Source organism: Rutidosis leptorrhynchoides, chromosome 3, assembly GCF_046630445.1.
Source record: "Rutidosis leptorrhynchoides isolate AG116_Rl617_1_P2 chromosome 3, CSIRO_AGI_Rlap_v1, whole genome shotgun sequence".
Taxonomy (NCBI): Eukaryota; Viridiplantae; Streptophyta; class Magnoliopsida; order Asterales; family Asteraceae; genus Rutidosis; species Rutidosis leptorrhynchoides.
This window is the reverse complement of record NC_092335.1, coordinates 581,503,979-581,531,660: the sequence shown is the minus strand read 5'-3', so window position 1 is coordinate 581,531,660 and position 27,682 is coordinate 581,503,979. Positions and strand designations below refer to the sequence as shown.

At 34.9% G+C, this 27,682-nt stretch overlaps 1 protein-coding gene across 1 annotated transcript; it reads right to left on the bottom strand.

Moving 5' to 3' along the window:
- Positions 1 to 6,417: 6,417 nt before the first annotated feature.
- On the bottom strand, positions 6,418 to 20,715 carry LOC139902925 (ABC transporter A family member 1). The gene is made up of 40 exons (XM_071885622.1): positions 20,459 to 20,715; positions 19,732 to 19,811; positions 19,003 to 19,174; positions 18,451 to 18,533; positions 17,804 to 18,020; positions 17,516 to 17,727; positions 17,345 to 17,405; positions 17,106 to 17,192; positions 16,792 to 17,024; positions 16,560 to 16,674; positions 16,387 to 16,476; positions 15,943 to 16,145; positions 15,636 to 15,748; positions 15,357 to 15,463; positions 14,996 to 15,058; positions 14,314 to 14,400; positions 14,015 to 14,113; positions 13,762 to 13,946; positions 13,582 to 13,636; positions 13,402 to 13,473; positions 12,133 to 12,834; positions 11,866 to 12,044; positions 11,571 to 11,781; positions 11,383 to 11,466; positions 11,229 to 11,270; positions 11,027 to 11,123; positions 10,474 to 10,601; positions 10,290 to 10,394; positions 9,863 to 10,009; positions 9,303 to 9,578; positions 9,051 to 9,186; positions 8,857 to 8,936; positions 8,645 to 8,752; positions 8,401 to 8,551; positions 8,158 to 8,294; positions 8,005 to 8,079; positions 7,631 to 7,931; positions 7,033 to 7,166; positions 6,843 to 6,901; positions 6,418 to 6,762 (listed from the first exon to the last, which is right to left on the bottom strand). The coding sequence occupies exons 1-40, from the start codon at positions 20,573 to 20,575 to the stop codon at positions 6,681 to 6,683; spliced, it is 5,685 nt and encodes a 1,894-aa protein (XP_071741723.1). The 5' UTR covers positions 20,576 to 20,715; the 3' UTR covers positions 6,418 to 6,680.
- Positions 20,716 to 27,682: the final 6,967 nt, after the last annotated feature.

The window sequence follows — 27,682 nt, the reverse complement described above, 5'->3', positions numbered from 1 at the left end:
GCTGTAAGGATTTGTTTGATCCTATTGAATTGAAGGATATAAACCCTGATTCCGCCAAAGAGATAGATTGGAAGAAATCAAACCAAAAAACTATTGGTCAGATCCGTCAATGGATTGATCATAGTGTCTTCCACCATTTTGCACAAGAGACAGACGCATATGCCCTCTGAAAAAAGTTGGAGGACATGTACCAGGCCAAGACTGCTCGGAATAAAGCCTTGTTGATGAGGCGTTTAGTCAACATGAAGCTCAAAAGTGGAACTTCAGTTGCCGAGTATACCAGTGAGTTTCAGAGCTTGGTCAACCAGTTATCGTCTGTAGAGATGCCGCTTGGCGATGAAGTTCAGGCACTATTGCTACTTAGTTCTCTTCCCGATAGTTGGGAAACGCTGGTAGTAACACTCAGCAACTCAGCCCCGAATGGCAAACTTACCATGTCAATGGTCAAGGATGCCCTATTCAGTGAAGAGGCAAGGAGAAAGGACATGGGCATAGATCAGACCCATGCCTTTGTCACAGAGAATCGGGTGAGACAGCGAATGAGTAACAAAAATAAATGGAGAGGCAGAAGCAAGAGCAGGGGCAGGTCAGCTGATGGCAGAAAATCAACATATAAATGCCATCATTGTGGATTAGAGGGACATATGAAGAAGAACTGCTATAGATTGAAAAAGGAACAAGGTCAAAGCAGTTCACAGTCGAAGAATAAGGGTGGAGAAACATTAGTGACTATCTCTGGTGATGTAGCTTATTGTTCAACCCATGATGAAACATGGGTGGTAGATACTGCAGCTTCCTACCACGTGACTCCATATAAGGAATACTTCACAATATACAAAGCTGGTGACTTTGGAGCTGTGAAGATGGGAAATTCCAGTTTCGTTGAGATTGTCAGAATTGGTGATGTCAAGATAAAGACAAGTTCCAGGAGCACAATCACTTTGAAGGATGTCCGCCATGTGCCAGATCTTCGACTGAATTTACTTTCTGGGATAGCTCTCGACAAACAGGGCTATGATAGTCATTTCAGTAGAGGCACATGGAAATTGTCAAGAGGCGCTATGATATTCGCTCGGGGACACATTTGTGGCACACTTTACAAGACTCATGTGAAGATCTGCACAGACAGTATTAATGTTGCAGAAAAGGAGGCTTCACAAAATTTATGGCACCAGAGACTCGGTCACATGAGTGAGAAAGGGTTGTCTACCCTAATAAAGAAGAAGCTTATCAATGTAGACAAGGATGTTGCGCTAGATCCTTGCAATCATTGTTTATTTGGTAAGCAGCATAGAGTCTCGTTTAATTCCTCTTCAACGAGAAGATTAGAGTTACTCAGTCTGGTACACTCTGATGTTTGCGGTCCCTTAGAGGTTGAATCAATTGGCGGCAATCGATACTTTCTGACGTTTATCGATGATACTTCTCGAAAGGTGTGGGTATACTTCTTGCGGACGAAGGACCAGGTGTTCAATTACTTCAAACAGTTCCATGTCATGGTAGAACGTGAGACAGGAAAGAAGTTAAAGTGTCTTCGATCCGACAACGGCGGTGAATACTCTCCCAGACAGTTTGATGCCTATTGCAGATCATATGGCATCCGACACGAGAAGACGGTCCCACGTACCCCTCAACACAATGGTATAGCAGAAAGAATGAACCGAACAATCATGGAACGTGTTTGGAGCATGCTCAGTATGGCTAAGCTGCCAAAGCCATTCTGGGGAGAAGCAGTCAGAGCCGCATGTTACTTGATCAACCGATCTCCATCAGTACCACTGAATTTTGAAGTTCCGGAGAAACTTTGGTCTGGAAAGGATCCATCATACTCTCACTTAAGAGTATTTGGATGTTTGGCGTACGCACATGTATCCATGGAGCTCAGGCAGAAGCTGGATGTAAAATCTACTCCATGCATATTCATAGGCTATGGAGATGAAGAATTTAGATACAGGTTATGGGATTCAAAGGAGAAAAAGGTCATCAGAAGTAGGGACGTGGTGTTCCATGAAAGCCAGACAATAGAAGATATTGAAAAGCCCACAATATCTCAGAAGACAAATGTTGCTGCGCAGGTGCCAGAAGCAACAATAGATTCATTCATGAGAAATGAATATTCAGTGCAAAAAGAAATGCCAGAAGTAGAAGATTATGGAGAAAATGACGGTGCTGAGCAGGGGGAGCCACAACCCCATCTGCCAGACGTTCCAACACCATCACAAGGTCAAGATGATGGTGGATCTTCTCAGAATGTTCCAGAAGTTCGTAGATCTGAACGAGGTCGGATTCCATCGAGTAGATATCCAGAATCCGAGTACCTTCTACTTACTGAAGATGGAGAACCGGAGAGTTTTCATGAAGCAGTAACTCATAAGGATAAAGAAAAATGGTTGCTCGCAATGCAGGATGAGATGGATTCTCTGCAGAAAAATCAAACTTATGAGATTGTAGAACTTCCACGCGGAAAGAAGGCACTGAAAAATAAATGGGTGTTCAAGCTGAAAAAGGATGGTAGTGGAAAAGTGGTGAAATACAAAGCACGACTTGTAGTCAAAGGATTCCAACAGAAGAAAGGGATTGATTTTGACGAGATATTTTCACCAGTAGTCAAGATGACTTCAATTAGAGTCATACTTGGATTGGTCGCAAGTATGAACTTGGAGCTTGAACAGATGGATGTAAAGACAGCTTTTCTTCATGGAGATTTACATGAAGAAATTTACATGGAGCAGCCAGAAGGTTTTGAGGTTTCATGAGATAACCTCGTATGCAAGCTGAAGAAAAGTTTGTACGGTTTAAAGCTGAAGAAAATTTTGACTCGTGCATGGTGAGTCACGGGTACAAGAAAACTGCAGCAGATGAGTGTGTCTACATTCAGAAGTTTTCTTAAGGAGATTTCGTTGCTCTTCTACTTTATGTAGACGATATTTTGATCGTAAGGAAAGACGTAACGAAGATCAACCAACTGAAGAAGGAACTCTCTAAGTCTTTTGACATGAAAGACTTAGGACAGGCTCAACAGATTTTGGGAATGCAGATAACCCGAGACAGGAAGAATAAAAGGTTATGGCTATCTCGGGAGAAGTATATTGAACGAGTGCTTTCACGTTTCAATATGAACAATGCCAAACCTGTTAGCATTCCATTAGCTAACCATTTCAAGTTAAGCAAGAGTTCTTGTCCCTCATCCAAGGAAGAGATCGGGGAGATGTCGTCAGTACCATATTCTTCAGCAGTTGAAAGTTTGATGTATGCGATGGTGTGTACAAGGCCCGATATTGCTCATGCAGTGGGAACGGTGAGTCGTTTTCTCTCGAACCCCGGGAAAGAGCATTGGGAGGCGGTAAAATGGATTCTCAGATATCTTAAAGGTACAAAGAATCTATGTCTTTGTTACGGGGGAGCTGATCCAATCTTGGAAGGCTATACAGATGCGGATATGGTCGGAGATCCTGATAGTAGGAAATCTACTTCAGGATTCATTTACACTTTTGCAGGGGGAGCTGTTTCATGGCAGTCAAGACTACAGAGGTGTGTTGCATTATCCACAACTGAAGCAGAGTATATTGCTGCCGCAGAAGCTGGAAAAGAAATGTTGTGGTTAAAGCGTTATCTTCAAGAATTTGGAATCAAGCAAAAGGAGTACAAGGTATATTGTGACAGTCAAAGTGCTATAGATTTGAGCAAGAACTCCATGTACCATTCTCGTACAAAACATATTGATATTCGCTATCATTGGATACGCGAGGTAATTGATCGACAACTGTTGAGACTAGTGAAGATCCATACAAAGGAGAATCCTGCGGATATGTTAACAAAGGTGGTGACTCGAGAGAAGTTGGAGTTATGCAGAGACATAACTGGAATGTTCGTGGATTCGGCTGGAGGGGGAGAATTGAAGATTTCCAGCCTACAATCTAGAAGCCCACCTTCTAGATATTCAAAGTAGGCAACCTTGACAACTCATATGGAAGTAGCAAAGTTGATGACGATGACGGCCGCCAACCTTCTCCGTTCACACCATTCCACCGCCATAGAATTTTTACTATAAATAGAGGTGCAAACCTCAGTTGTAAATCATCCTAAATCACTCAGAGAAGTGTAATCACAACCTAGAGAGTGTGTGTGAGTTTGAGAGTTTTTTTTTTGTAAGAGTTTTGTAATACTCTGTAAATCTATTCTTGTGAGTAATAGAGTTGTTTTTCTCTCAAATTTGTATCTCCCAACGTCTAGGCGATCCTCTCTTCCTAACATCATCTAGTTTAGAACTGTAAAAGACACAACACAAATTGTTGAATTGTAGTATTGGTTGTATTAGGATGCGCATATATTAGTGACAACCATCCTAACCGACTACCTTAAATGACTCCCATCATTATGATAATTATGACCATATTCATGGCAATAATAATTACAAATGTTGAATGTTGACTTGACTCAATAACTTAGTTTAACATCCCTGCAGTTAGACCGCAGTTAGAGAGGGGGTGTTTCGGACGCTCAAACTAGATCTTAAATTCTCAAATAGAGCATGGGGAGTCTTTTGGTGAAGATGTTTGCAAATTGATATCTAGACGGCACATGGAGAACGCGAACCTGTCCTTGAGCAACCAGGTCTCGAACAAAGTGGATGTCAATCTCGATTTGTTTGATTCGCTGATGTTGAACCGGATTAGAGGAGAGAGATATAGAGCTGACATGATCACAATAAACAAAATTTTGACTGCCACTCAAAGAACAGTTGTAGAATTTCAATGGCTGACCCACCATCCTGCTATTTCCTGAACGTTTTTTCCTTCCAATATTGGACCGGAACTTCTGTGTTGTAAAGCCACGAGATTCTCCCAGAATATTCAAGGTTGCGAGCCCATTTTCTTGTATTCGTTAACCATTTGTGCAAACAATGGACCTTTGATTAGATTACTTCGATAGCTTATTCAGGTGTCTCAAAGATTACCATTAATTCCATTCCTCCTAAATATTTTATTTCAACTTGATTAATGTTATCAGCTTCACAAAGGGTCAGAAAGTGTTCCACATATTCCAATTTAGTTGCTTCGCCAATGATTGCTTTGTCAAGAAATTCGAGATCAATCTCATATTCCAATTTTTCCTCCATCCGAATGACCATCTTGGGGAGATGGATGTTTCATTGTTGATGCATCTTAGGATTTTCATTAGGTTTCACAGACGGCTTACCAGATGTATTGTCGGGCACGAGTTTCTTTTCTTTATCATGTGCTAAATGTGCTCTGAACCAATTATGCTATGCTATGTTACTGAGAAATAACTCGCTATATTGGTCGAGTGACCATGCGCCGCAAAAAGAAGGTTAACGCCTCTATCATCGACGCTGAAAGATCTTTATCGACGAAGAACACTCATGAGTTGGCTGCAAAATGACTGAAAATGGTTTCAAGTGTTGATTGGCTTATGCTATATTCTGCAATCCCTAGTTAATTCCGCTTGAACCTTGAGATGTCGCTCTGGGGAATGAAGCTAAGACAAACGAATCTATAATTGAGAATTTCTCTTTTGCTAGCCACCATTATGAGAATATTGGTAACGGTAGACCACCTTACACATCAACTACCATTCTTAGTATGTTCTAATTTTACCAATAATTGAATTAGTCAATTTGCCAAAGCGATCTGGATATACAGAAAGATTGTCTGATATAAGACAATCTAGAGACATTATTTCAAACATACCTTACTTTCATCAATGTAAGGTGGTGTTAGTTGTTTTTAGATGACATCAACCATTTTAAATTCCCCTCTGGTAAGGTTTAAACGGTGTCGGCATATCATTCATCTTACGTCTGATATAATAGTTGAAAAATGGAAGATTTTTTTGCATGACTAATAGTGTTTTCTGACCATTCTACAATCCACAAATCAAAGATCTTATCCATGTTCGATAAGGATTGTCCGCAAATTGCAAGTTGCAAATGAAATCACAATTTGTGATTTACAGTTAAAAAGAAACTGGCCAACAGCCACGCGCGAAGACCAATCACAAAAGCCCGCAGATATCAAAATATAATTGCAAATTGCGAGGGCATTTGCGTAACTTATTTTTTAGTCAACTCTTATATTCCATTTTGAATAATAATGGTGTTTTGGTTAATATCCCAATGTTAAATTGTCGTCGTTTTCTTGTATATATAGTAGGGGGAAAAAAGACTTGTATATTGAACAGATTGGGTAAATAATCCGCAATCGCCCATGCCTACTTCAATCTTCTCTTCCATCTAGCTCCTTGTTAGCGTAAAGAGCACAACAAGCTACTGAAATCCAAATCAATGGTTACAAAAACTGGGATATGAAGGACCCATTGCTTGAACGACCGAACATGTCGCTCAAAACAAGATCTGTTCCTCTACTCCTATAAAGGCCGGCAGAATAACACGGAGAATTGTAAATAGGTATTTACTGCATAAAAAGACAACTAGCAAGACCTGTAAAGGCATGCTTTCACAGCAGCTAGCATGGTTTTAAGGGAAGTTATAATACAAGAGCTACAATATATACATTTTTTCGTATGTTTACCATATCCATCTCTACTAAACTATGCTACTAACAAATAACTCGGTATGTTGGTCGAGTGACCATGCGCCGCAAAAAGAAGGTTAACGCCTCTATCATTGATGTTGAAAGAACTTTGTTGACGAAGAACACTCATGAGTTGGCTGCAAAATGGCTGAAAATGGTTTCGAGTGTGGATTGGCTTATGCTGTATTCTGCAATCCCTAGTCCATTCCTGTATCAAATAAAAAATTTAGTCGGGAGAATGAAAAGCCAAAAAGAACTAGAAATGATAGAGAAATATTAATAGATGACCTGTTTCGCTCTATGAGTCCAAAAACATCAGCAAGTGAAAAGTCTTCTCCACGGGGCAACTGTAAAATTGGAGATTAAAACTAGTGTAACCAAAAGAAAAAGAAAAGGAAACTGAAAATACTACGGGAAGGAATATTTATAATGCGGACAAACTGAGAAGGCAAAATAAATAGAAGAAAAAAAAAGGCACCTGATATTTAACACTCAATCCGTTGGAACCTTGAGGCGTTGCCCCGGGAAATGAAGATAAGACAAACGAATCTATAATTGAGAATTTCTCTTTTGCTAGCCACCATTCTGAGAATATTGGCAACGGTAGACCACCTACACATCAACCACCATTCTGAGTACGTTCCAATTTTACCAATAGTCAATAGTCCTTTTGTGTTTTACATGAAATTACACCAACAGTCCTTATCTTTGAAAATTAGAAGGGTCGTCCATATGGTTTTAATGAAATTACACCAATCGTCCTTGTCTTTTAAAAATTACACCGATCGTCCATGACTTATATAAAAGTGTACGTTGATGGTCCCGACTTATTCAAAACGTGCATTAACAGTAAGGACCATCAACGTACACTTTTAGGATAAGTTATAGATGATCCATGTAATTTTCAAAAGATAACGACGATTGGTGTAATTTAATGAAAATCACAGGGACTATCACTATAATTTTCAAAAGATAAGAATGATTGGTGTAACTTCATTTGGTATAATCTACTCTAATAAGAAGAGAAAAAAGACGGTTATTTTCTCTTATATTGGTAACGCAAAAAGAGAAAGTACCATCACGAGCCAATTGCTCGGGTAATTGCTCACTAAAAGCACCACTAGATCCAACACTATCTGTAAGAGTCCTTATTCTTTCTTCATTACCAAGCCAACGTCCAATCAAGATTATCATGTCTCTTGACAAACTAATCTCCGTGGCTGACGCATCTTCTGATGTTATCGAGTCAACCCCCCGAATACAAACTTCAAGGTCACCAAAAATGCTCCTCGGATGACAAGGCATATCAAATAGCCTTTGTTGAATCATATGACACAGATTTTCCAAGTCTACAGAGCTAACTTCTGTAGGTTTGACCTAAAACACAAAAGTCAAACGTCAAAAACAATAACAAGAAAACGATCATGATTATGATTAATCATAAAATTACCTCCAATTCAAGATGATTTCCGAATCGTGTTTTAAGATGCTGTGGACTACCGATACATCTTAGTTTTCCTCCAACCTTTATTTACACGACATCAGATTAGCAGACACGAGCATCTTAAATCTTAAATGTAGAATTAAATAGTAATAAGATTACCATTATCCCGATTCTTGTGCAAAGAGCTTGAGCTTCATTCATGCTATGAGTAGTTAGAATAACAGCTGTCTTCCCACTTCTGGTGGATAGACGAGATATAACTTCCCACATAAAACGTTTTGCAATAGGATCCATTCCTAAAAATCATCATTATTAGTTACCGAGTATTTAATAACTGTATAAGTACAAAGATCCAATATCTTAACATGCTGGACGCAAAAATTGGAATAAAAAAAGTTCTACCTGTGGATGGCTCATCCAGAAAAACGATAGGAGGATCTCCAATCATAGCAATTGCAACAGACAATTTGCGTTTGTTTCCCCCACTTAGGGTGAATGATTGTTTAGGAGCATGCCTTAACAAGTCAAACTCTAATAACTTATCCATTACCACCTGCCAAAATTGTACAAAATTTAAATTATGAAGCAAATAACCCGATAAGTTAACGAAAATAAAGATGATTTAAAATAGTCATGTAAGAGGTACATTTTCTAGCAAGTAGTCGGGGACGCCTTTAATCCTTGCATACAGCTCGAGATGTTCTTGGACAGTCAGAAATTCTAGCAGAGCATCGAATTGTGGACAATACCCTATCTGAAACACAGTTAACCGAACAAAGAGCATATATCACTCGATATACGTTGTCTGATTTAAAAGAAAAAAGATACAAAATTTCATAAACAATGAGATTGACGTACAAGCTGGCGAGCAGCTTTGGGGTTGAATCGCATATCTTGACCAAAAATGAACGCGGTTCCATCACTAGGATATATTTCTCCTAAACAAGATTTTATATAACATTCAGAAGATGGAGCATTTTAATATTGAAAGTAGTATTATACCGTCCATCCCAAAATATTTGCAACGTTCATAAAAATACATTTTAAAATACCTGATAGCATAGACAAAGTAGTGGTCTTTCCAGCTCCATTTGTTCCCAGAAATCCAAAACATTCACCTTCTTGAACCGAAAAAGTCAATGAATGAACAGCAACTTTCTTACCATGATTCCTCCCTCCAGAGAATACCTAATACATAATATGATGAACAACAAGGTAGAGAAAGATATTGTATTTGAATTATATTATAATATAATATAATTATAATTATTATAATTATATTTATATGACGGACTAAATGGTACCTTTCGAAGATTACGCAGATAGATAATAGCTCTATCGATGGAACCTGAAAGAACTTTTTTTCTTTCGGTTTGGACATCTATATCTTCATCAACATCAATATCAGAACTCTCTGTAGAAGATCTCAGAAGGGGTTCAGAATATGCATCAGAAGCAGTTTGACTTTGACTTTGACTGGTTCTTCTGAAACTCCTTAAGAAGTCCTTAATTGCAAATGAATTCAATTTGTGGGGAGAGAAGGCCTCAAACCCAAGTGTTAAACAGAAATATACGATGCCCTGTCATGGTAAAAAGAGGACGTGGTCAAAATTGGTTTCAGCAAGTATACTTACTTACGTGAAAAAATATCCATTTAATTATTTTTGTAAAAGTAATCTTATCCAATTTTCGAGGAGTAATACATATTATATATGTTAAATTCTATCATCAAATGCTTAGAAACCTTTTCACGATAAAATGTGGAGCATAAATGTTGAAGTAAAAGTTAATGCATGAGCAATGCAGCATAAAACTCAATGGACGGAGTCAATAAAACTCAATGCTGAAGTAATAAGAAACACACCTCAGCAGCAAGATAACAAATAGATCCACCAGATACATTCCACCCAAAATATCCCTCACTTGATCCATTTTTCATTCCTTGACGTAACAGAGCTAATGAAGCCAGCCCATCAGCAAAGCAGAACGATGGAGATAATCGGAAGAAGTTCTAGTCCAATATGTTAAAAAAGTCAGAAAAACCAAAATCACTAATTATTTGGTGCCCCATAGGAGGTTCAACAAACGAGATACCAGTAAAAAAATAATTTTATGTTCTTCAATTGGAGGCCATACCAAAAGTCTGCAGTTGTGTAGGCAAATTAGCCAAGGTTTGAGCCAAAAGCTCAAGAACTAATTATGTGATACAAGTGATTTGGGTGTTAAGCTATAACTATCAGCTACAAACAACTTAGATGAAATATATATAAAAAATTATTGTGCATTCAAACCTTGAGGAAAGAATTCATGTCTTGAGTTGCAGGTATAAATCCCATAATGAAGGATATTACCATAAGAACGATCCCTGTGAAAAAGTGGACCAAAAGTACTACATTCTGCAAAAATAATAAAAATGTGTAAAAAAATGGATTATTCGGTTGCATAATGTGATGGAAAGTTTGGAAATATCTGTACCTGTGCCATACTGTGTTCTGAAAAGAAAAAGGTAAGGCAATATGTTGAAGATGCAATTGCAAAACCATATTCCAACAGAATGAGGACTGTAGGCAATAGAGAACCACTTCCAATAAACTGTTCTAAACCTACAAATATGAGAACAATTTTCACATATCAATAGAAGTTGCAAATGCACAATATTTTTCATAACAAACATATATCATCTCATAACATGTAGTGTAACTGATACAACATTCTTAAATGACCATCAAGAACGTTTACAATAAGTACCAACCGCAATTGAACTTTCAATGAACATTACATTCCTGGTATTACGTGCACCTAAAGCTTCTAGACAAGCAGAAAAAGCAAGCTTCACGAAAAAGAAAGCTTGGCTGTATGAATGAAATGAAACCTCCAATTTACATATACCTACTAAATCACCATTATTATTTCAGTCATAGATTTTAATATGGGAATCAGAATTTACTTTAAATATAGATACTACAGATGTAAATACAAGCAATGTACCTCAAAGTTGTATACGAAAATGGGGAGTTTGGAAACTTACCAAACATGTAAAAGAGAATAATTGCAAAAGACGAAGGCACTAAGAAGCTTATAAAGTCCCATATATATGTCGATATCCAATACGACAATATAGATACCTAAGTGTCAGCAATGATAACATAGTTAATACTGAACTGTGAAGCAGTTACTGCAGATAAAAATGCCGCGCTAACCAAAATATAAATTTAAGAAAACAATCATACCCCACTAATTAGTTGTTGATGCTTCGCTTTTACTTCGCGCTCCTGCATAAGACATGTACATTGTTAGATCTAACAAAAAATGGCAAGCTATTGCCCATCCAATCACTTGAAATGCAATGAAAAAGACAAAGAAGACAGTTGAAAACAGCCATACCTTCACAATAGCAACAGCGAATGAAGCAGGTATGAAGGAGAAGGCGATACTCACAACGATAGCTGCAGAGAATGCATCCAGGTCCTACAAGGATCATACAATTAAAATATCATTATGAATATATTTATAATGGCAAAAGCCTGAGAGGATATAAATATAAACACAAATATGATAATAAAATAATATACTTGACGCTGCAGGCGCTGGCTTTGGGTCATTGGCAGAGGATGATTACGTGTTTGTATGGTCATATTTGTATTTAGAGTCGCAAGCCTAAGAATTGCTGCATTCATTAGATTGATAAACGTTGGTGCAGCATGCTGACACGTGCTGTTGTGTAGAACTGTGTACCCCATACTACCATCTTCATTCTGTTCATCCATTACAATGGCCCCATATCTACATCAAGATGATAATTTAATCAAATAAGTGCTAGGATTCTAATATAAAACATGCTTCCGAAAAGAAGAAACTAAATACAACCTTGATTCGTAGGATTCATTGAAGCTAGACATCAAGTATTCACTCATTGAAAGAAGTAGTGGCCCTAGAGCTGGCCCTGCGGCCTCGACTGCATCTTCCAATGCTTTATTAGCATCAGGAAACCGATAAGAGCTCTCTTGAAACTTTTGAATCCAGCCCCCTTCTATATAATTTGAAACCTGTTTACCAATAGCACACACAAGGAAAAAGGTGAGTTTTAGAGAAAGGATAGGAACTAATAAAAATAATAATAAACCGAAAAAGCACCTTTCGAGCTATTGGCAGTGACAGATCAAAAGGAATGGGCCCACCACCACCTTCACCACTTAGTAGTGGATTGAAGTAGGAAGTAGTGAAGGTTATAGAAGGTTGATCAGGATGGGGCTTTAGTTTAAGCATAAGAAGACCAATAAACAAGAAGATAGCAGGTATTAATAACTGAAAAACAATCGTCTTCCGGTCCCGCCGAGCAGAAATCCACCTTTTTATGAACAACGCTTTCGAATGTTTCCAAAATGTTGAACTCATAATGAAAGAAGGGCAACAACAACGCACACTCACACAACTTAATAAACTCAAGGCTGCAGAAAGGGAAATAGTACAGGCTCTGCCAACTGTCGAAAAGATTATCCCAAACACAAATATATAATTTCCAAAAAGTTTAGAATGTGAACTTTTTTCTTCAATATAATCATCAGATGGTGTAGAATCAGGCATAACTACATTAGTTTGTCCATCTAGGCTTTCTTCTTCTTCAGTAATTTCACATCCTGCAACTCTTAAGAAAACCTCCTCTAAGGTTGTTACAGATATACCGTAACTTTCTATACCGTATTCCGTGGATCCCACGTGCTCAAAGCTTTCTGAGTGAGGAACTGATTTTGAAATGCAGCTTTCAATTTCCCTAAACATGTATTCAAAAGAAGCTGAGGATACTAAAGGAAGCTTGAAAGAAATCTCAGTGCCCACCTGTAACATCCGATCGAAATATAGTATTAATATGAGAAGAAATATATATTAATTCGTATGTATTTCAGTGAGTTATAATTGGGAAATCAAAAATCAATGTCAGGATCAACTCAAACAAATTGTTAGGATCTATATCAATTGTACTCTTTATGGATCTTCAGATATAATTTTATTTAAATTTATGTTTTTCGCCAAACAAAAAAAATATTTGGGAAAACAATGACCAATCACAAGTAATAAGAAACGTCGTGCAAAAAACCAAAGGTTGTAAAAATTGCTAATCGTGGATTCATCGGTCGGCACCTTGGAGGAATTACTCGGTCGAATCAGGAATTAATCGGGATCAATCGGATGTTGACTAAGTTTGACTTTGACCGATTAATCCCTACTTTGACCGATTAGTCCCGTTGACTGATTAATCCCCGTTGACCGAGGGTTAACCCATTTTTTGGACCGACTCGGACCTCTCATAAACTGATTAATCGCCGATTAATCACGATTTCTGTAACACTCAAAAACCATTATATTTCATTAGGAAATATATAGCAACTAAAAAAAGATATATACTTCGCTCACGCATGTTGCTGATGGAATATGTTTGTAGACGATATCAGCAGCTGTAGAGGCTGCAGGCGAAGTCTGAAAATAAGATACATATGTTGGATGTAATATATGTGAAAAGAGTAATACACTAAAATAAACCACAATTCAGAAGCTTGGAGTAATTAAGAACCAAAAAAAACATACCTTCACTAAAGTAAGAGTATAACCAACACCATATTGGTGCTTCAAGAAAAGGGAGCTGTTCCAAAAAGGATATAGTTTAATTGTAACATAATGTAAAAACGTAAACCGGCCAAAAAAAGAAAACACAGATCTGCAACTTCTCCCTGATGTAAAAATAAAACAAGGAAAGGTGACAGAAACCTTCCACAGCATTTCAAAGAACCATTAGCCATGATTGCTATTCGATCTCCAAGTACATCTGCTTCATCCATCGAATGTGTAGTTAATAATATTATCCTGCCTTTCTTTATTCTTTTTATAAGCTGCCATGTCAACCGCATTGAATATGGATCCATTCCACTAGTTGGTTCATCAAGAATAACAACCTGAGAAAAAAAAGTTTGATTATACAAATGAAAATAAAAATACACCTCAAATTGATTTAACACCTTACCTTACTGTCTCCAATCAATGCTATGCCCAGGGATAACTTCCTTTTCATGCCTCCAGAAAGAGCACTAACAATAGTATTAAGTTTATCTGCCAATCCCACCTAATAGCATAGAAGATAATGAAACAAACACCAAATGATTATAGTTCAACCGAACAAACATAAATTTTTTTTATCAACCAAATCCAGGGGTCATCAAATAATGATGGGTCATGACAAAGATCTGCAGTTTTAAGTTTAGGAAGAAATAAAAATTAAAAAAAAGAATAAAAAAAAAATCATAGTATAGTTCAGGAACTAACTTCATCAACCATTTCAACTACACTGTTATCCAAGGAATCCTCGTTCACTCCCTTTATATTAGCAAACATTTCGAGATGTTCCTTCACCTAAATAAGAGAAGTTCAAAGTCAAGTATTATTCATAAGGATATCAAGGGAAAAAGGTGAAAGCATACGACTTTAAACATCATGAATAAGAAATTTATTCTTATAAACACATCAAAAAAACTAGCACATTCACACTTAATAATACAAGTATGCCAACAAGACAGTTATAAAGAAGCTATTTACATCAGTAAGACTAACTTATTTTTCCAGAGCTTATTTTTCATAAGCTCTGGAGTATTTTTCTACCAAACAAGGCTTGAAGCTAGAGCTTTCGTGAAATTTACAAATGAGACAATCACGGGTCACTAGAGCTTGCTATTGAAAGTAAATTGACAACTGCCAACTATTTCTTAATAATGGCATAACACATAATGCATCTGTTTATGTTCTTCATTTATACGTTTTTATGGTGATTCCCGTACTTGTTGACACACTTGTGTTTTAGTTCGTATATTTTTTTACCATTATTACTTCACTTAATTTGGTTGATAGCTTATGATAACTAAATATATCTGTAGAGAATCTATCATTCATGCATGATGCTAACTGATGCCAATCAAAGCATAATCTCATCCAAAAACAGGTGCATATTTACCGTTAACTCTGGGAAAAGGATGTCATATTGGGGGCAAACCCCTAAGTTCTTCCTTATGTCATCCTGCAGAAACACAAAATGGATAATATAAGCGAAAATATAATAAGGTTACTGTGAACAAATATGAGTTTGAGAACCATATCTACAGACAACGACCCATTCAGCCTTCTGCTTTAGTTATGACAGAAGTTAACACCTAGCTCGTTTCAGCAAGTGAAACTCTCAAATAACACTCAGAAACACAATTGAGGATTTTTAACAACCCAAAGAAACACGAAACTAAGCACAAAAAGAGAATTTGTCCCGTGCGAGACAAAAGATAATAACAATCAGATAAAATAAACTAATGATAAAAGTTTACCATGTCTGTTAAGATGCTTTTTCCAAACACCAAGGCATCTCCAGAAGTAGGAGCAAGAAGGCCAACGAGCATGGAAATCGTGGTGCTTTTACCAGCACCGTTATGTCCTGCAAAACCATCATGTAGTTTTCAATGCAGATGAAAAATACCAATCAAGGCAAAAAAAGGCTAACATATAAGAAAGTAAATATCTATAATCATATTTCAACAATTTCATTCTGATGTAACTACTATAACCTGCAGAATGAGCTACACATGGAGTATAATTAATGCAGATACCTAGAAGTGCAAGTATTTGGTTTTCATATAACGTAAGCTGCAACGAATCAACAGCGCAGCACTTCCCCTTGTTGCTACTATATACCTTGTGCAAATTCCTGATTTGGATGCATCTGCAATGGAGACATTATTGTTACAAACTTACTACACCAAAATACATGGATACAAGAGAATTGTGTGTATATCTATATTTAGCAAGATTATAGGTGAAAACAACCGCATGACAACGTTGAGTTTTACAACATTTACAATGTACATGTATGACGAGAGTACGTAGTGACGTGTGTGAAATATAAGAGTTATTCACCTGCCATCAACCTCTTGCTGCTTCATATCTAAGCTTATCGCTTCCATTGTCGACCGAGGAGAAGTGCAGTTATCTTTAGAATGCATATTACTGTTGCCTTCTGAACTAGATGCAAACTGGTTAGATATATTCGGTTTTCTCCAAAAGCTTTTCGTGAAGATGAAATACCACGGGTACACATATCCATTCTCCTTATTAAGAATCTGATATTATAAATGTTGCATACATACCTTCATTAGCATCTAATAAATTGATAATCATCTCCCACAAAGAAAAATACATTGTACTTCATCGAAAAGCTCATTTAATATATCCGATATACTAGATATGGCGTGTTGAAAAATGAATCAAAATATGAACTAGTTAAACGAGTCATTAGGGCTCATATAATTGACTTTCAGCATTAAAGCTTCAGCTATCTATGGCGCATAATACAAAATATACCTTATCCAGATACAGGCCAATCGCAAAGTACAACAATGTGTCAAACACCATCATTATGAGACAGATCAGAAAGCACACTCCAGAAGATGCCTACAGGATCCGATCGTAGTCAATTCATAAACAGAAGTCAACAACCTACATTTGCAGAAAGTAAAAATACTAGAAAAACGTACCCGCCAAATGTTGCTCCAACGAAGTCCAACATGTGCACGCTCATAATCAGCAAAATTGACTGACCCTAAAGCAAATGCTGTAGGTGAAAGCAAAGAAGCTAATATCTTTAAGACCCTACAAGTAAATAAATGTCAGTTTTTATGAACACACAAACTGAAAAAACTATGGTTTTAAATCCTATCATTATTCAACATCTGATTGTACTGATACTGTCATATTTCAACAACTTACATTGAAACAGCTTCGTCATTCACTGTATAATAGGGAAAAAAGGCCCCCAGAAAAGCAAGAGTACCAACTGCTACAGCTGATTTTGCTCGTGTGAAGAAAGTAGAGATCAGGAAGGATAACATTATGGCACTGAGTCCAAACAGAAAGAAATACATGAATACTAGTGATTTATCACTGTACTTAAACAGTGTGCCAATTGTGCAAACCGTGATGATTGCCGATGAAATTCCAAACTGCAGAAAACAGTATTTAATTCAAATTGAGCACAAATAATAGAAAAGCAGTAATATTTTTCGAGATAAATACAAATTCACCTGTATGGCATATGTTATAAACCAGGAAAGATGGAATATCTGATCCTTTAGTCCCATCATATAAAGGCCTTCCTTTATTTTCTGCTCCTGAAGAAATTAAAGTCTAAGGTAAACTCAGTTTTGAACATTCAGAAGCAACAAACCAATTAGTGAACAGAAGATACATTTATACATATTCAAACAGGGCAAAATTATTAGGCAAATAAGGTAACATAAAAACCATGATGGATATATCAAACCTTCTCAAAAACAGAATAGCTGATTAGTCGAGAGATTGGAAAAAGAAACCCCAATAAATACCTGGCAATACCAACTAGGTCAGATCAAATTGTTCTGATAAATAGAAATATCCACAATAAACATATACTGAAACAAGTTCACCAAAAAAAAAAAGGAAAAAAGATACATACAGGACACCCATGACATCTTTGATGATAGACTGAAATTCATCATCGGTATATTCACGAGTTGGAAACGGAGCTAGCCTTATCGTTGACGGTGTGAATTGACTCCAAGGTATCCCGAGCGAGTTAGACACAATATAATTGGTATCTTCACTTACTACATTAGCCACCTTTTGTTGAGCATAAAATACAATAAATGAATCCATAACTTGTTGAAGCTGCGAAAGGAGATATACTATTAGAGCAGTACACATTTTAAAGAATAAATAGCCGAGATGAAAAGTTGAATCATACAGTTAGAAAACCACTGTAGCCATATTGCAGAATTGGGATCTGATTGAGGCCTAATTCCAAGTCATTGACATAAGGACCGTTTATATCCATGATACTTTTCACATCTGGAAACCCTGAAAAAGCCCATGTGTGGTTGAGCCGAATGCTATAATCATATAAATAAGGACCTTGACCATGAAACACTACTGCTCCTCTGATTTTTGGATTCGAACAGTTCCTATAGCAAGAGTAAACAGAACTTTTCATTTTTCATATATAAAGTTTGAATAGCAACTAATATAATGAGTCAGTCAATAACATCAAGAAACTTCAAACAAGCGGAGCTATAAGGCTTTTAAATTGTTTCTTTCATCTTCAAGCAAGGAGATTTAGTCAAATAATGTAAAAAATCATTTCAGTTAAGTTTTGTCTTCCTTTTTAGTATTTAGAAGATCATTCATCAAGAATTGTGCATCCCCGTCCCACAACAGGATGAGGGCACAAAGATTGTGACACTGTATCATATAATAATAACTTTCCACATACAATACTTACTTCAGACTTCAGAGTAATATATCCATTGAACATTCAAGCACATTTTATGTACACAGTATGTATAATGCCATCAAATGCGGAAAATATAGCATAAAAAGAAGAAAAATACTCACTTTACTTCATCGCAGGCACCATATAGATCTGATTTTAAATAGGTTTCAAGCTCTAATTCATCTTTGTATACTTTTGAGACCATCTGCAAATATCAACCATGTCATCTCTAACATGAAATACTATTGTTATTAATTCTCATGCTAGAATGAACAAAACACATAATTTATTTGGTCTCGCCTAGAGAGGCATCAAAGCACGTGAGTTTGGGTAATAATATAAAGATACACTGTCAAAAACTAGTATAACAGAAAAGGAAAGTAGACAACATTTGAACAGTAAATTCCAGTAAATGAATGAAGGCTTTGCCAATGGATGGCAATATATATTACTAATTATCATATAACTTTTTAAGATATTTGCTAATTTCTTGAATTATGTCTGTCAGCATGAGTGGTACACATCAATAAAAAAGAGCATAGGCATGACAGCAATGTAGATAATATACCCTAGCTTAAATGAAATGATACACGACAATTTAATAATAATAAAATACTGAAAAATTAATCAAAGATAAGTAACAAAGTACATATGAAACTATAAGTTCATGGTACCTTCAATAATGGAAATTTAAGTGACAGAACATCAATCATCGTCTTTGTGTCACTAGTGTTAGGAGCAAAAGCCAAATATTCATCGTTGGACAACAATGATTCCAACACCTGATTGAAAGTTGGGGATATATTGCACTTCCCCACTTCCACAAATGTATCTTTCTGAATGTACCTTTAAAAATTTCCAAAATAACCTCAAATCACACAGAATCATGTAATGGCATCACGATAAGTTCAGTATAATTATTGCTCTCGGTCATTTTCGATCCATATTCACCGACGATCATTAATAGTTGAATTCCAAAGATTGTGAATGAAAATGCAAACATATACATGTGCTTAACTTCACATCAGCTATCCATATGAGTACGACAATTAGCTTTCCAATAAGTTCTCACTTAACACAAACAAATGTACTACAAAATATCACACATAAAACTATTTGTACATACTATCTGCATACCCAAAATGTAATAAAAAAAAAAAAAAAAAAAATCTGGATCAAAATGAAATGCAGTCTGGTAACTAATATGATCAAGATTCAGCACAGGGGTAAAAGGAATTATCCAACTTGCATTGGCAATTAAGAGAAAGTGTGCCTTGTTAACCACGCGTGGATCAATCCTAGAGGGACCAATCTTAACCACACACGTGTCAACAAAATTACTTTTGCATTAATAGAATCGATTAATAGATGATGATGATCATATAAAGACTGTTAACACATACGATTGAGCCGGATGGATCTTTGTATCAACTTGTGTCCTTACAGCTATTAACATCAGCATCACCACCACAGGAAGCAAAATCTGGTCATTAAAGAAAAATGTATGTCACACATCAGTTACAACTACTCACCATTACAAAGAAATTTCAACAATTCTATTCAAAGATAAATTTTACCATGACTAAAAAACACCACATAATAACATTATATTTTTTTTATAATGCTCTATTTCATTCTAAATAAAATGAGTTTTATCACATATCACTCTGCCAATGGTAGGTGAATACATGCAATGATGCAAAGCACCTAAATTACAACCAAACACATATTTTTGCCCTAATTTAATGAGAAATCACATTATTATAGCAGAAATTCCTGAAGAACTAACATATTTCTTCAGTATAAAGCACTCATAATGCATCCAATAGTCACAAAAATCATATACTACACTCTAATGTAAAATTATATAATATCAAGTATATAGACGCACATATGTCATATGAATCAGATTTTTTTTAGCATATCAACTATTTGCTGCCTTATTTTTTTCAAAAAATAAAATTGATAACATAATTCCTACATAATGAAGATGATCATTTCTATTTCTAATCAAAAAATTAAAATACTGAAATAGATTAGTAAAGTTGAAGCAATTAAGAAAAACATAAATAGATATATAATATATAAGACTGTTTATTATTATGATATAATTGAATTGAATGAATGAACCTCGGCGAGAGTGATGTAGGGATGACGAATTTTGAGAAGCCAGTTTTTACGAAGCATAGCTTTCAGTTGTCTTCCTGAACTGCTACCCTTCATTTTAGCCTTTGTTCGGTCTTCCATTAAAACTTAGATTTTAGAAAAAAAAAAAGAAACCTAATTCTGATAGTAACAATTGGAATTTGGATTAATAATTGATAATTGATAATTATTATTAGAGTACATAGTTTTGATTTTATGGCAAGAAAGCGTTGTTCAGTGTGTGTGTGTGTGAGAGAGAGAGAGAGAGAGAGAGAATAAAAGGAGAGTGCGTGTTGTAGAAGAAGAAGGAATTATGATCTTTGGAGGTTGGTATTTTGACGGAAATATTCCGCCACCCAGACACCGTTATTGTCTTCCGTCAACATTTGTCCCAATTTTTTTTATTTAATTAATAGAAAGATTGAAAGATATTTGGAGGTTCTTATGCATATATTGAAAAGGTAGGTGATGTACACAGTTATTTTTATTATTAATTTTTTTTTATTTTTTTTTTAAAGGCAAGAATGTATTAAATATATATAAAAATAAACGAACAAACTAGCAAGAAGCTAGACAAGACACGTTATTTTTATTATGTACATAACTAAATGTTTTACAATATATTATACATAACTAAATGTTTTACAATATATTATATAACTAGTCCGGATCGGCCCGCGCGTTGCGGCAGAGGTTTTCGGGCTACGTATTCATATTTAACGTTGTGTTGTGTATTTACAGAGGAGAACACGGCACATGTGTTAAGCGTCATTTTAGATGTCGTTGTGTTAAGCGGTTTTTAAAAAGTATCTGTTTCGAACGTAGTTAGTTTTGTTTTGTTCAATAAATTTTTTTGAGTGTAACGGTGCTGTCGGAAAAATTTAACTCGCGGCGAGCAGAAAGATACGGGCTGTCGTTGTGTTTAATGTTTTTTAAAAAATGTCCGTTTCGAACGTGGTTAGTTTCTTTTGTTCATAAAATTATTTCGAGTCTGACGATGCCGTCGAAAAAATTTAACTCATGGCGAGCAGGAAGATACGGGTTGTCGTTGTGTTTAGTGTTTTTTTAAAAATTGTCCGTTTCGCGTATAGTTAGTCCCGTTGGATTCGTAAGAATTTTTCGAATTGAACGGTAGTCTCGGAAAAATTTAACTCGCACTGAGCGAGAAGATATGGCCCGTTATAAAGTCGGGTGGAATTATTTTTTTTTTTATTTTAATAAAATTATATATTTACACTTTTAACCCCTGAAAAAGTGTAAACTTGAGGGGTCGTTGTGTAAATATAGCCGAAGTTGAGGGACCGGTTGTGATTGAACGCAAACTCAAAACTACAATCCGATATAACTAAAAATACACACATTTCCACCACATTTAATGTATAAGTATTAAAATATTAATAATAATATTAATAATATTAATATTAATATTAATAATAATATTAATATTAATATAATAATAAAGTATTTTACATGATTGATTTTATAAATAATAAAAATAATTGTGTACATATCATCATCCTATTGAAAACACATTTACACTTCCTTTTAATAAATCTATTGATTATCGTTAGTCCAGTACTTATAATGTACAAACAGTTATACATTATAAAAGTAGATCTATCAAAATTGTAAGTGGACATTTCAATAATTATACATTTTGTATCTTGATTATCAATTTTGTTTACCACATCTTTGATACTTCGTATTAGTTATTAGTTATTAGTTATTCATATTTATTTACTTATATTTACTTATACTATAATATATTAATATTAAAATATTAAATATTAATATTATGTTATATAATATGTTAAGAAAAGTTACCTTCATTTCATTCTTTCTTTTAATATATAAGTTCAAGGTTAATATATGTATAGCATAGTGATATTAATAAATAGTGGTAATAATATGGTATGAGTTTGCCTTTAAAAAGCATATGGTACAAGTTTTCCCTGCGATGATTATTCGAGAGAATGTGTTTTTTTTTTTGCTATGATATATGCAGTCTAACTAGAACCATATTAATCTGTGACCATTTTCAAACCCCTTCCATGACCGCTAAATATTCACACATAAGACCTTCTAAAAGGAATTTGAAGTCTCAACCTCTAAAATACATTGTATAAACTGTAATAAAATATTGTATTATATAAAATAAAAAGCACACCATCTCAAAATGGACCTAACCTTTTTACTAATGAAGGATGGTTCGGCTACAATAGAGGAGGTTATAATTCATTATGCTTGTGGTAACAGAGATGAATGTAAGGGTGTAAGAGTTGAGCAACTTTTCGATGTGGCTTTGGCTCCTGTTTCTAATTCGATTATAGGTGATGGTGGTATTCTGGATTCTAATTCGATGTGACTGGTGTAGTGACCCGAACTTTTCCATGTTTATATATATTAATTGAGATTGATATTTACATCATTAAATGTTTCCAACATGTTAAGCAATCAAACTTGTTAAGACTTGATTAATTGAAATATGTTTCATATAGACAATTGACCACCCAAGTTGACCGGTGATTCATGAACGTTAAAACTTGTAAAAACTATATGATGACATATATATGGATATATATATATATATATATATATATATATATATATATATATATATATATATATATATATATATATATATATATATATATATATATATATATATATATATATATAGTTAACATGATACTATGATAAGTAAACATATCATTAAGTATATTAACAATGAACTACATATGTAAAAACAAGACTACTAACTTAATGATTTTTAAACGAGACATATATGTAACGATTATCGTTGTAAAGACATTTAATGTATATATATCATATTAAGAGATATTCATACATGATAATATCATGATAATATAATAATTTAAAATCTCATTTGATATTATAAACATTGGGTTAACAACATTTAACAAGATCGTTAACCTAAAGGTTTCAAAACAACACTTACATGTAACGACTAACGATGACTTAATTACTCAGTTAAAATGTATATACATGTAGTGTTTTAATATGTATTTATACACTTTTGAAAGACTTCAATACACTTATCAAAATACTTCTACTTAACAAAAATGCTTACAATTACATCCTCGTTCAGTTTCATCAACAATTCTACTCGTATGCACCCGTATTCGTACTCGTACAATACACAGCTTTTAGATGTATGTACTATTGGTATATACACTCCAATGATCAGCTCTTAGCAGCCCATGTGAGTCACCTAACACATGTGGGAACCATCATTTGGCAACTAGCATAAAATATCTCATAAAATTACAAAAATATGAGTAATCATTCATGACTTATTTACATGAAAACAAAATTACATATCCTTTATATCTAATCCATACACCAACGACCAAAAACACCTACAAACACTTTCATTCTTCAATTTTCTTCATCTAATTGATCTCTCTCAAGTTCTATCTTCAAGTTCTAAGTGTTCTTCATAAATTCCAAAAGTTCTAGTTTCATAAAATCAAGAATACTTTCAAGTTTGCTAGCTCACTTCCAATCTTGTAAGGTGATCATCCAACCTCAAGAAATCTTTGTTTCTTACAGTAGGTTATCATTCTAATACAAGGTAATAATCATATTCAAACTTTGGTTCAATTTCTATAACTATAACAATCTTATTTCAAGTGATGATCTTACTTGAACTTGTTTTCGTGTCATGATTCTGCTCAAGAACTTCGAGCCATCCAAGGATCCATTGAAGCTAGATCCATTTTTATCTTTTCCAGTAGGTTTATCCAAGGAACTTAAGGTAGTAATGATGTTCATAACATCATTCGATTCATACATATAAAGCTATCTTATTCGAAGGTTTAAACTTGTAATCACTAGAACATAGTTTAGTTAATTCTAAACTTGTTCGCAAACAAAAGTTAATCCTTCTAACTTGACTTTTAAAATCAACTAAACACATGTTCTATATCTATATGATATGCTAACTTAATGATTTAAAACCTGGAAACACGAAAAACACCGTAAAACCGGATTTACGCCGTCGTAGTAACACCGCGGGCTGTTTTGGGTTAGTTAATTAAAAACTATGATAAACTTTGATTTAAAAGTTGTTATTCTGAGAAAATGATTTTTATTATGAACATGAAACTATATCCAAAAATTATGGTTAAACTCAAAGTGGAAGTATGTTTTCTAAAATGGTCATCTAGACGTCGTTCTTTCGACTGAAATGACTACCTTTAAAAAAACGACTTGTAACTTATTTTTTCGACTAGAAACCTATACTTTTTTTGTTTAGATTCATAAAATAGAGTTCAATATGAAACCATAGCAATTTGATTCACTCAAAACGGATTTAAAATGAAGAAGTTATGGGTAAAACAAGATTGGATAATTTTTCTCATTTTAGCTACGTGAAAATTGGTAACAAATCTATTCCAACCATAACTTAATCAACTTGTATTATATATTATGTAATCTTGAGATACCATAGACACGTATACAATGTTTCGACCTATCATGTCGACACATCTATATATATTTCGGAACAACCATAGACACTCTATATGTGAATGTTGGAGTTAGCTATACAGGGTTGAGGTTGATTCCAAAATATATATAGTTTGAGTTGTGATCAATACTGAGATACGTATACACTGGGTCGTGGATTGATTCAAGATAATATTTATCGATTTATTTCTGTACATCTAACTGTGGACAACTAGTTGTAGGTTACTAACGAGGACAGCTGACTTAATAAACTTAAAACATCAGAATATATTAAAAGTGTTGTAAATATATTTTGAACATACTTTGATATATATGTATATATTGTTATAGGTTCGTGAATCAACCAGTGGCCAAGTCTTACTTCCCGAAGAAGTAAAAAATCTGTGAAAGTGATTTATAGTCCCACTTTTAAAATCTAATATTTTTGGGATGAGAATACATGCAGGTTTTATAAATGATTTACAAAATAGACACAAGTACGTGAAACTACATTCTATGGTTGAATTATCGAAATCGAATATGCCCCTTTATATTAAGTCTGGTAATCTAAGAATTAGGGAACAGACACCCTAATTGACGCGAATCCTAAAGATATATCTATCGGGCCCAACAAGCCCCATCCAAAGTACCGGATGCTTTAGTACTTCGAAATTTATATCATATCCGAAGGGTGTTCCGGAATGATGGGGATATTCTTATATATGCATCTTGTTAATGTCGGTTACCAGGTGTTCACCATATGAATGATTTTTATCTCTATGTATGGGATGTGTATTGAAATATGAAATCTTGTGGTCTATTGTTACGATTTGATATATATAGGTTAAACCTATAACTCACCAACATTTTTGTTGACGTTTTAAGCATGTTTATTCTCAGGTGATTATTAAGAGCTTCCGCTGTCGCATACTTAAATAAGGACGAGATTTGGAGTCCATGCTTGTATGATATTGTGTAAAAACTGCATTCAAGAAACTTATTTTATTGTAACATATTTGTATTGTAAACCATTATGTAATGGTCGTGTGTAAACAGGATATTTTAGATTATCATTATTTGATAATCTACGTAAAGCTTTTTAAACCTTTATTGATGAAATAAAGGTTATGGTTTGTTTTAAAATGAATGCAGTCTTTGAAAAACGTCTCATATAGAGGTCAAAACCTCGCAACGAAATCAATTAATATGGAACGTTTTTAATCAATAAGAACGGGACATTTCAGTTGGTATCAGAGCGTTGGTCTTAGAGAACCAGAAAATTTGCATTAGTGTGTCTTATCGAGTTTGTTAGGATGCATTAGTGAGTCTGGACTTCGACCGTGTTTTCTTTAAAAATGATTGCTTAACATTTTTGTTGGAAACTATATATTTTTAACATATGAATATTATGTGATATATTAATCTGTTAACGTGTTTGACATTATGTGATAGATGTCTACCTCTAGAACAAGCCCCATTGACTCACCTAATAATAATGAAGAGTCAAATGTAAATTGGAATGATTGGTGGACTGATTCACAAGTTCCCGAAGAGGAACCGGAAGAAGAGTCGGAACCGGAAGAAGAATCGGAACCGGAAGAAGAATCGGAACCGGATGAAGAAATAGAACCGGTGGGGGAAATAATAAAACAGTTAAGTAAAAGAAAATCCTCAACCAACCGACCAAGGTTAATTATGGTCAATGGTGTTTCCGCCAAGGAAGCAAAATATTGGGAGGATTACCAATTCTCCGATAAATCGGATTCCGACGAGAATTCCGATGATGTTATAGAAATTACCCCAACTGAATTTAAAAAGGCAAAAGAAAATAATAAGGGAAAGGGCATAAAAATAGAGAAATCTAATTCCAACCCCGATGAACTTTATATGTATCGTCAACCCCCGAAGTCCTTAAGTTGTAACAATGACCCGGGAACCTCTAAACCACCAGGTTTTTCTAAACCAATGTGGATCACGACGGCTCGTATTAGGGGAACATCATATATCCCTAGAAACTTGGCAAAACGAACCAAAACCGAAGAAGAAGAAACAAGCGAGTCGGAATAAGATAGTTGTATTCGTGTGGTGTAATATATGTAATATAGTGTGCTTATGCTTTATGATATATGTAAAAATTGCTTGTATTAATAAGTATATTTTTTTTTTATGAATCTAACTCTTGTCTATTTTACAGTATAGAAACACAAAATGGATAGACAACCCAATATTTTAAGAGACCTACCCGGAGACATGATTGATGAAATCTTGTCTAGAGTCGGCCAGAATTCCTCGGCACAACTATTTAAGGCGAGATCAGTTTGTAAGACATTCGAAGAACGTTCCAAGAATGTCTTGGTTTATAAGAGACTTTCGTTTGAAAGATGGGGGATATCACATTGGGAAACCCATAAGTTACGATGTGTTTACTTTGACGCATATATTGCGGGGAACCCAAATGCTATTTTACGCAACGGGTTAAGAAATTATTTTGACTCAATATATCCGAATATTGGACTTCGTGATTTAGAAAAAGCGGCTAACATGCAACATAAAGAAGCATGTTATGCTTACGGATTAGTAATGTTCGCTTCTCACCAAAGTGAGAACAAGAACATCGGGCTACAACTATTAAACAAAACGTTTCCACAAGTGACGGAGTCGGTAATTGGGGTAAGAAATGAGGTTTTTAGATTGTTACGGGACTGTTGGACATTACGTAACCCTCGTCCTTTTGACGAC

Bases quoted from the DNA above. Each gene is read 5' to 3' on its own strand.
- LOC139902925 (XM_071885622.1), bottom strand. From the start codon at position 20,575: ATGGAAGACCGAACAAAGGCTAAAATGAAGGGTAGCAGTTCAGGAAGA. The intron at 13,947-14,014 runs GTAAGGTGTTAA...TTTTTTTCTCAG, and splicing joins CATTGATTGGAGACAGTAAG to GTTGTTATTCTTGATGAACC. The intron at 7,167-7,630 runs GTACTTTCTCTT...GTTGATGTGTAG, and splicing joins CGAGCAATTGGCTCGTGATG to GTGGTCTACCGTTGCCAATA.